This window comes from Trametes versicolor (genome assembly GCF_000271585.1).
Source record: "Trametes versicolor FP-101664 SS1 unplaced genomic scaffold TRAVEscaffold_10, whole genome shotgun sequence".
Classification (NCBI taxonomy): Eukaryota; Fungi; Basidiomycota; class Agaricomycetes; order Polyporales; family Polyporaceae; genus Trametes; species Trametes versicolor.
In genome coordinates this window covers 976,080-986,291 of record NW_007360330.1, presented here as the reverse complement: position 1 = coordinate 986,291, position 10,212 = coordinate 976,080, and the positions used below count along the sequence as shown (strand labels likewise).

Here is a 10,212-nt window from a genome sequence, read left to right as displayed (position 1 = left end):
CTTCAGAAGTTCCACCAAATTGTGTCCGATATCCTGGACGACAACGAGGGCGCGCTGGTTTATGGGACATGGGCTTCCCTCGAATTCGCCAGCACCGTCGCATCTTCACGCCGATACATCTTCGATGACGGCCCCGCATGTGCCGGAAGAGGGGGCGTGTTTGCGGTAGTATCGCGACTCTGGGACAGTGTAGGCAGAATAGGGTTGCGCTGGTGAATGTATTGTACTTCAGATGTCTCTAATCCTTCATGTCCCTCGCGCGTGTTGCGCCGCTCTGCCTGGTCACGACTGCCTCATACGAACGAGGCTTATGCGCCGATACCGGAATGTCCGACGCTGCCATTTGTATTGTACGCACGAACTTGCCGCAGGGTGACGGGAGGGGAAGTCGTCGACGATGGACGTGGACGCCCCACGGTATCGTCATGAACTCAGCATAGTTCACGCCCGAGTACCCGGAGGGTTAAGGTGCAGGAGCTCGAGAGGATGTCGTCGTTAAGCGTATGGGGCGCTGCGAAGTACAGCACGGCGAAATGATGGCCACTTCCATTTTGCCGTACCAGTGAGGTCAAGAAACATGGTATTCGCAATCAGATCAAGTACAACGGCGTAGATATGACCACAGTTACTATACAATCAGGGAAAGGCGCGGTCTGCTTCTAGCAGCGCAATGTTCTCGAGTATCACCCGGGCGGTGTCGGAGCAGTCCTGCGAACCACAGTCCGTCAGTACCCCAAGATTTGCGCTGTCGCACGTACGTACAGCGGTGAGATCCATACAGCTGACACGAAGCCTATCGTACCGTTCATAGCCTTTGACGAAGTAGTGAAGCGGCTTCTCCTCGCCCCCGACGGTCTCTATTAGCGAGGACGTGCGAGCGGTCTTGGCGATGAAGGTCTGGTGGGGAGATGAGTTTGCTATATTTGATAGAGGGACGTAGGGTCATACCGTGATGGCCCTGGTATTGTATGGTTGAAGGGTCTGATGGTCGCTCACAATACGGGAGTACTCGCAGTAACGTTCCAGCTCTACGAGGAACTCAGAGGCGGACAGGCGACGCTCCTCGCGCTCGTACCAGGCCGTCACTTGTTGTTCGCAAAGCCTCGAGCATTGTGTCCTGACAGATGGGCGAGCACAAAAAAGCTGCCCGAGATTCTCGAAATATGGAGCAAGCTCGTCCGTGAAGGATTCCACCCGCCAAGTCGATCGTTCTTCCAGCTGCTCCAAGCATGACGAAAATCCGCGCTGCAAGGGATCAGTAACGTTCACCCGGGATGTGCTCACTCACTACCTGCGTCATGAGGGACTCGAAGCAGTCCTGTCGCGCCGCTGCGCTGATCTCGATTGCCGACAGCGCACTAGACAGACCAAGGATCACAGCCTCTAACCCCTCCCGCGCAGAGTCTAGCTCCTTGCGGACGCCCTCACTCAAATCGATGAAGCACCCTTCAAACAAGAACGCAAACTATGCAAGTTTGAGCTTGTGCTCGGCCCTGCCGTAAACAAAAACAAAATTGCTCACGCGATACCAGAGGTCGCGAGCAGTTGATAAGGACTGGCGCGTTCCTTCTATCGCAGTTGACAGATCTTCGAGTAGATCCACTCCGGAAAGAGGGTATAGTCGCAGGAGGGAGTCGCGATAGATGTTGAGTTCGTTCCGCGCGCGAACGTGGAAAGCTTCGTTGCGGGCAAACAATCTTTGACCTACGGCCGTCGCCCACTCCGTATAGTTCGGCGGGAGGTTCAACTCTCTCTTGAGGCTGCATGGCAACGTCAGCGCATAATCTCTTGGGTGGAGGTGGGTACGCACTCGTTCATATCTTTGTCCAGGCGGTGGGCGGAGGAACAGATGGCATTAGACATGTTCGTGACAGCCATAGACGCAGTATCGATGTCCATGATGCGCGATATATCCAATGAGCGGAAGGGATCTGACGTAGCAGGGACGTACAAGACGAAGACGGTGGGGTCCGAGTGCCACTGAGAAGTTGGGATATTGCTCGAGGGTGCGCCAGAGCACGAGGCGGAACACGACTGAATGGTGAAAACAATGAAAGCCCAGAAAGACAACTTGACTTATGTCGCATATTCTACAGCAGGAGGGCAAGATTGTCCCGGCGGGCCCGTCGTCATTCAAGGCGGCGAAGTGGGCCTGCATATGGTGGCAGGCTGGGCCCTGGCGCCGGCAGTGAGTGCCAGGTCAATCTCAGAGCACGCGGATTGCCTTCCGCGACTTCAAGCACGAAAATAAGCCCCGAGCGATGGTATGACCATTCAGGTAGGAGGTAGAGAGAGGCAACGTGGATCAGGCTCACTGACAGGTAGCACTGGCCCAGATGGATGTTATTAGCCCAAGTGTGGTTCAAGTTAAACGTTGTGAGGGAGTCGGGGTGGCGCCACGCACCCTGCCCTACGCCCCGCGACTTCGGTCCGTACATGCCACTTTGGATCACTCCCACCCTTCCCCATCATGCATCACTCTCAACCGGTCCGGAACTCGTCTGCCAGTTGCAACGTCTTTGTCGTTGTGTGCACCGCGAACGCCCCTCCCTCTCTCATACTTAAGCAGTATGCGTCAGGCTTGGGACGATGCTACACACATACCGACGTACCCATTCACTGTCCCTAGCGTAGCCTGTCTCCTTCATGGCGCCCATCACTTACCGTGAACGTGCGTGATAGTTTCCTTTTTTCTCTTACGTTTCTTATTAGATTGGTTGCAGTCGTCCACAGCATTCTCGCAAGTATTGCGAAGGCCGGGCAGGAGTCTGTCGAATACGCTGTAATCGTTAACCGAGGTAAGAAATATCATCAGCGCGTCACAAGCAATTGAAGATGCCTAATGGATAGCTCAGTCGTCGCTGAGAAGCACACAAAGGGTCAACCATTGGCGACGAACCACCAGTATTTCATCCGACGCTCTCTCAACAACGAGGTGCGTACCTCCTCCTCATGGTGAAGAGTGCTGAGCTGACCGATCTCTGTGATCAAGGCCCAGGCCGGATGGCTGACATTCACCGGTGACACTCTGATCGCTTTCACGGCAGCGGGTACCATACAGTGAGTGTATACCTATCTTTGTATATGTCTACTCATACAAGATAATTCCTTAGCTATGTTAGCGTGGACGGGCGTTCGCAGATCGACGTAAGTCCTTATCAACCTAACTCTGCTCCTCCAGTTTTCACCACTCCTCGTCGCATCTATAGGCACGCTCCGAGTACCTTCGTCTGGCGTGTATCGTTCAAGAGGCATTACAAGGAAGTGAGCCTACGGGACACGTATCTGATATACGTAACCTTCCCAACATCGTCCGCAACAACCTCGATGCGCTAGCCGCCTTGGAGGAGTCGGTGAGCGTAGCGTTCATGTTCTCATCGCTCTTGGCACTCATGATACTTTACAGATTGAGGATTTGCTGGAGAAAAACCATCACGTTACCATGCGTCTGGAAGGCTTTTGACCGCGTTGTATCCGGCATGTATAGATGGGTATCCGAGTGCGCCAGAGCTGGACCTACCTTGTATTATATATTGTGTGACAGGAGAGTCATGGTATCTGTTTTTTTCCATTCCCGTCCGCAGCGCGCTTATGAATGCACCCGATGCATGATTGCGGCCCGCGGCCGGGAGGTCCACGCGTCCGACCGCCCGACATTAGGCCACCACTTCGGTACCGGTCACCTCTTCGCACGCGTACGCTTCCCTTTCAATTAAGCGACTACTCGCTATCAGAGCTCACGCGCTCACGGCGCCCGTATAGACTGAAGGCAAGATTTGGTTGCCCGCGATTTTTATGAAGCTCGTCCACGCGCTCAATTCACCAACAGCCCACCTCGCTCGACTGATGTTTGACCACAACAGCAGGCTACCGTCGAGCCTGTTGTCGGAATCCTGTCTAAGCAGATGAAGACGATGAAGACGACCGCCAAGATCGCCCAGTTCGCGACCGATGCGCATGAGCCAAGCGCACCCTCATTCGAACGGTTGTGCACGACGCGGGAGCGGATGGATATCGCGGTGCCATAGGTGGCGAAGATGGGGTCGTCCGCAGGAGGCACAGAACATGTAGGTATATGGACGTACAAGGTAAGTAGGCAGGGTGTCGGCCGCGCTTTTGCGTCCTTCCTATCAACTGCCAGCCGACCCTTTTCTGACGCGCGCCCGTCTTGCACGACTGGTAGTACGCACTGGTGATCACCGCGGGGGACGCGTACCCTCCGCGAATCTCCAATAGAGAGGCTATACAAAGACAGTATGTGCGATATAGTTATCGTTATCAAGACCTTTGAGTAGCTGGTAAACACTGAATTATCATCAAAGAAAGAACTGTGGTTTTATAGCATCGTTCGGCTACCGGTGTCAAGTACCTCAACATCTCCCCAAGGCGTCGGCACCAAAGCGGCATCAAAGGGCGGGCAATCGTCATTGCGGACGATACAGGGACAAGGACGGCAAAGCCTCGAAAGATGAACATACGTCCTGAGCGCTCAAGTCTCAAAGGGAACAATAGCGAGACTAAACCTATATAATAGGTCCGCCTCTCCGCAATTCTATGTACACTCCGAACCTGATACCACGTTCTACAATCTCCACTACGATGGAACTCGCAACTTCGAGGAGAAATATGTATGTAGCCGATACTTTCGCTCATTACGGCCGCTGACAACTGCATTTAGCCTGGTTTCTATGCAAGTATTCGAGGCGCGATACTCCGAAGCGCACGATACCCACCCAAATGAAGATTTCGCCGATGTGACTCGATCGGCAGATGCAACCGTACTTATCTGTCACACACGATTTGCGCAGGGTGCTTCCGCGGACAGAAGTTGGGTGCATATATTTGTTTCCAGACCAGAGTCTTACAGGCCTCCCCAGAGACTCTGATTATCCTGGAGCACGATTCCTTGCATGTCCTCTTCTGGCAAGTGATCACAACGGACTGGGACTTCTTCATGTGGGAGGTGAAAGCTACATCGTGTCCGCTGTGATTATTCTTACTGATGAACAGTTCACTGTCAGGATTTACATGAATGCCATTGGGCTATCGACGACCCAGTCGTCGAAAAGTTATATTGGCTAGAGTTTGATGAGGCGAATCAATTCCGTCGCTTCACCTCTAGCTTCCAGACCGCACTCTCAAAGTATGATAAACTTCCTTCATCCCGTGGAACGATGTACTTACATCGCGCATCCACACCAGCCGATAGAACGTGTACAGGGCTCTGCGCTCAGTGCTCGATGCGTGAGGGCTTTCGCCATCCTTCATCGCCGTACGCAATGTGCCCGCTTCGCGCAGGTTCCTCCAAACCGCGCACAATCCATGCCGAGGCGTTTCAAGACACGCTTTTCCGCTCTTCCACAGTGTACTCTTCCTTGTAGTACGCTACGGCTCTCCAAGCCTTTCGAATAAACGCAACGTCTGTACACGATTGGCACACTCGGATGGATGGCACAGGCGGCGCCTCAGAATATTGGCCGTTTGCAAACCTACAGAGGCATGCCAGATGGCACGGCGTTATAGGGCGACTGCAAGCGCTTATACTCACTGGCAATGTCTCCACGCCGCTCTGTCAATTTCTCTCTAGCCTCCCAGGGCCTGGCTGAGAATTTGTGTTACACCTCCATACATGGTATAGTATCTGCCTCCCCGAGGTGAAGCTCTCTCGACAATCCTCAGGCATCTATTTCTCCCAAGGGTGGATGTCCTCGTGACGGCGAGCGATCTTGCGCGTAAGCGATTGCTGACTTTGATCAGCGCACTAAACACTTAGCGTGCGAATCGGCTGATGCGTTCAGTTACAGTAGTCACGAGTAGTTATGCCTACTACGCGTTGTCTTCTCGTGGAGAACGTCGCGTACCCGCCCAGTAGCCCGGAGCACGTCTCGGTGAGACTACTTCCCCCTTTACTCCATTCACACTCCAGCTATACACCCGAAGCTGCGATTAGAAACCCAAAGCCTGGGCAATCGTTGAGTGGAGACCGCACAATGCCTCGGGTTCCATTGGATGTCCCGCTTCCTTGCGGACAGTACGTATTGGGATTTTCCTTATGACAGCAATGAATGCTCACATGGACGTAGCTCTCATGCAATTTCTGTCGCCATCGTCGATGATACGCTAGACGTAGATGGAGACGGAGAGCCGATGATAGTAGTAGATGTGGACGGTTGTGAAATGGCTACTGCGTGGACGACTTGTGAGTTCATTGTTTGCGGTCACTTGTATCCTGTATCTGGCGTTCTCACATATCCGGCGCTTTCAATCACGCTTTTTCAGGTATCGTCTCCATTTTTGCAACTTATATCGGTCGGCTGAGAACCGACGTGTGGCAAGGGATAGATCGGGAGGGTCGTCTCTGGCATACTCTGGAGGACGCGTACGCCCTGGTGGAGAATCTGGTCCTCCTACTCCGAGAATCCGAAGCGAGGCGTGCGGCAGCTACTAGAGAGTTGAGCATTCTTCGTCAATCACGGAGAAATGGCGAAGTTCACGGTCGAGATCATATGGCTATGCGTCAGTAGACTACTCCGTAATTCGCTAGTACCAATCCCCTTCCTACTACGGGAGTATACTCCAGCTATTCAACTCCGCGAGCTTCTCTAATGACAATCCGCTGACACTGGGGAAAACTGTGACAGTAGTTGCGCTGGGTTCACGAGCTGCTGCCTCGGAAGTCGAAATCCCTTGCGTCTGGGTCTGGTAGTACGAGACGCTGGTTTTTGGAGGGCTTTCGGCCATGATCGAAGTAGGCGCCTGAGGTTTGCCATCGCGTTTGAGTTGCATTCTAAAACGCGGAGCACGCCGACGTATATCAGAGATGTGCCGTACAATCAGGAAGAGTACATATAGTTTTTGGGATCTTGTAATGAGGTTCGCGCTGAAGGCGAGGTTTCTCGGGGTAATCGGGCATAGCTCCTGGCGCTTAGTACGGTCGGTCAGTGGTGCCAGCGACTACCACAGCGGCCTTCGCGTCGCGGCAGGAAAGCAATTTTCGAACTGCTTGTGTGCTATATGATCTTTTATGCGTCGTTGCATGCGGTGTTGGGGCCTGCAGAACGGCATGACCGATATGGAGACCCCTGCTCTTGAGCGTCTATTTCCCGATGGGGGACAAGAGCCCCGCGGTGCGAATTCGGGCCGATGCAGTATTTGCTTCACTTTGGTGTAGGCGCCATTGGGTGGGACAAACTCAACTTGCCTTTTCACGAATCACTCCTCCCAGTCGCTCACGACCATCATGGATCTTTTTCTTTCATCGTGGCCTACAATCCTCCGCTTTCGCGCCACCACACGACGGCTTGGGCCTCGTTCAGATCGCTATGACGGCCTGCTCGATCGACATATCTCTCTGAGATGTCGGCGGGCATCGCTCGAGCGTTGAACAAGCCCGGTTGTGCGCTGCGAAGTACTCCTCTCGGGCGAGTTCCCTTGACAAACCAACCGCGCTACCAGCACGGCTTCTTCGCTTTCGCGTCACCTTGGGCCTCGTTCAGATCGCTATGACGGCCTGCTCGATCGACATATCTCTCTGAGATGTCGGCGGGCATCGCTCGAGCGTTGAACAAGCTAGGTTGCGCGCTGCGAAGTGCTTTTCTAGGTCGCGGTAGCTTCAATGTGTCGAGCTGCGGCTGCCCCTCGTCATCGGTTTAGGCCCGTTGTGCATGAGACATATCCAGCCGGGTCGTAGGTTGGTTAATTCATCCTCTCCCCCTTCTTCTATCGTAGGGATCTTGCTCACCCCTGCACAGAAACACCCCAGATAGCTCAATCCTCTACAAATGCCCTTGCCTCATAACAATACACAAGATAACAATATGCAAGATAGCGAATGTATGCGGTAAGCGTCCGTTCTTTTTTGGGTTCGTCTGTTTCTGTGGTGAGTATACAGCCGTCTGTGAGATCGTTCAGAAAACGTCTTCCGCCTTTTCAGGGTTGGACAGGGCCTTGCGCCCATAACGCGCTCTTGAACATCTGCACGGTCTGCGAAGAGTATATACCAGACTGTGAGAGTGACTCTCACTGGGACCAACGACTCCCACTGAGAGCGAGTGGCAACAGTGAGAGTCACTGAGCCGAGAAACAATGTGGTCAGATCGCGCACGCGTCATGCTGCCGCGCTCACGACGTGTTGCGTTGCGCTCGTCGAGTACGAACACTGGGTGCTCTGCCCAACAGAGCAGTGGCTCCGCGCATGTCTGCAGACATACCTCGGGCTCGTTGCGCGCAGGTGCCAGCACGTGTGGTGCGGCGCGTTACGAGCGTTGTCTACAACATCTCCCCCGCCGCCGAGGAGCTAATTACTGCAGCCCGGACATGCTCGTTGGACTACATTCAATCGCGTCCGGATAGCCAGTGTCTTCGTTGGTTTATATCAAGTCCACACATCCAGTCCGACTGCATGACACGCACCCGAAGATGAGCTACACAAGCTTATCCGTGGTGCGTGGCTGACAGCTATACCCTCGGGATATGCCGGAGGCATTGCTCTCAGTAGGAGGGGGACCAACCAAAATGGTGGAAGCACCCATTGCGCTTTGCGCTTGCGACTACGAAGTCAGTTTGTGGTGTCTCTATTGATGGCAGTCTTTTGTGTCTCAATACCTGACAGACTGTACCCTATAGTTCGCTTGTCTCTAGGCGAATGCGAATGTTTCTATCGCCATCTAGAACGGCTCGCTTGACGATGCCTGGGTCTTGCACAAGAGCCATCTCCCTGAGTAGCTGGCTCGTGGGGCAGCGCTTACGCTTGCAATTGAGAACGGGCGGCTAACACCTGGACTACATCAACGGGCGTGCACTGTAAATCGATGCATGCACGCTTATCATATTGACAGCCGGGTGTCCGCGCTGCGATCGCGGCGCGAGAGCAATTGACCTTGCACGGGCCGCGACTCCCTGGACCATAGCCAGCTACCAGCTACCCATGAATCGCTCATTTACTTTTGTTCTCTGCCATGATTTGCCGTGCCGTCAGCACAGCTTCTTCGCCCGCGCATCATCACGTTACGGCTCAGGCTTTGTTCAAAACGCTGTAGGGGCTCTCCCGTCGAGTGGTAGAAAGGAGCGCGACTGTAAGCATTCGCTAGTCTGATTGGTTGTTCGGACCAGCGACTCCCCGTTCATCCGTCCTTTCGACGTAGTAAGGCTGAGTCGCGTTGTGAATATTCCGGACTCGTGATGCACGTCACCCCTAGTGCACACGTTATGGGGTCCGCCACCGTCAACGTTGCATATATGTACGTTGGAAATGTCTCTGAACCGCGATCGGTGCAGCGGCATGGTAGATCACACTCCCAAGGTTCATATGTCCTGCGCCTATTAGGGCGCCAGGATGTGTAAACTTTGGATGTTGGCACATAATCGCGCCTTAGGAAACGCCTTAGCCCCAAGCCTTAACCCGTTTCGAGCCCGAACGTCCTCGCTAGCGCCGCCTCGGCCCGCGGGCGACCTGCGAGCAACATGTCTCTAAATTTGCCCTCGCCACTCTCTTTACTCCCGCCCGCCTATTATCGACCCTTGAAGTTCAACACACTGGTAGGTAGTGGAAACTAAGGCCTTGTTGGTGTTGCTCGCACGGGAACAGCGTATGACAGCGTGGGCCACAGATGGACCGCACAAGAGGCTGAACGCGCGTAATCACGCTCAACACGAAGGGCGTGGCTTGGCGGGTAACACAGTCGGAGGGTACTTAGCGGGGTGGACGCGCTTGCGGATTCCGTGATAGCTCGAGTGGGCCATGCACGGCCGTGTGCACGCATGGGGAAGCTGATCAGGGCTCGCATGAGGGCTCAGCGCAAGTGCAAGCAGCTCAAGACGGACATCACCACTCATACGTCCCTCATACGCAATCAAGAGCGTGTCGCAGCCCGCCGGGCCAAGCACGTCGTACAGGAGGCCGCGAAGGCGGAGCGTCTGCGCGCGGAAGTCGCGCAGAAGCAGAACGCGCTCTACAAGCTTCATTCCCGCCTAAGCGACCTCGAAGGTCGAAGGTTCGCGAAGGCCCGCAATGTGAGTCCATACGACCCATTCTCGCACTTCAGCCCGGTCTCGCACGTCTCTCATTTGGTGCTGATCGCTCGTTGCAGGGCGCATCCCCGTCGCAGCCGTCCCTTATCAGTCGCATGGCACGACGCGGTGAACGGTCCTCCAGCAAGACCAACCCCCAGAGCACACCAGATGTCGGGGTCTATGTCTACGGGACATCGACGT

The 10,212-nt window shown here is 54.4% G+C and overlaps 3 protein-coding genes across 3 annotated transcripts; 2 read left to right on the top strand and 1 right to left on the bottom strand.

Annotated features, from left to right (window-relative positions):
• Positions 1–636: 636 nt before the first annotated feature.
• On the bottom strand, positions 637–1,899 carry TRAVEDRAFT_51041 (uncharacterized protein; the record flags this gene model as incomplete). Its single annotated transcript, XM_008043780.1, has 6 exons — positions 637–708; positions 763–897; positions 949–1,245; positions 1,289–1,465; positions 1,523–1,760; positions 1,811–1,899. The coding sequence occupies 6 exons, from the start codon at positions 1,897–1,899 to the stop codon at positions 637–639; spliced, it is 1,008 nt and encodes a 335-aa protein (XP_008041971.1).
• A 747-nt stretch (positions 1,900–2,646) lies between these two features.
• TRAVEDRAFT_22749 (uncharacterized protein) lies at positions 2,647–3,463 on the top strand (the record flags this gene model as incomplete). The annotated part of the gene is made up of 7 exons (XM_008043530.1): positions 2,647–2,671; positions 2,724–2,798; positions 2,856–2,935; positions 2,993–3,060; positions 3,114–3,147; positions 3,210–3,353; positions 3,407–3,463. The coding sequence occupies 7 exons, from the start codon at positions 2,647–2,649 to the stop codon at positions 3,461–3,463; spliced, it is 483 nt and encodes a 160-aa protein (XP_008041721.1).
• Positions 3,464–9,783: 6,320 nt separating this feature from the next.
• TRAVEDRAFT_51039 (uncharacterized protein) lies at positions 9,784–10,141 on the top strand (the record flags this gene model as incomplete). The annotated part of the gene is made up of 2 exons (XM_008043779.1): positions 9,784–9,985; positions 10,089–10,141. The coding sequence occupies 2 exons, from the start codon at positions 9,784–9,786 to the stop codon at positions 10,139–10,141; spliced, it is 255 nt and encodes an 84-aa protein (XP_008041970.1).
• Between the last annotated feature and the right edge of the window lie 71 nt (positions 10,142–10,212).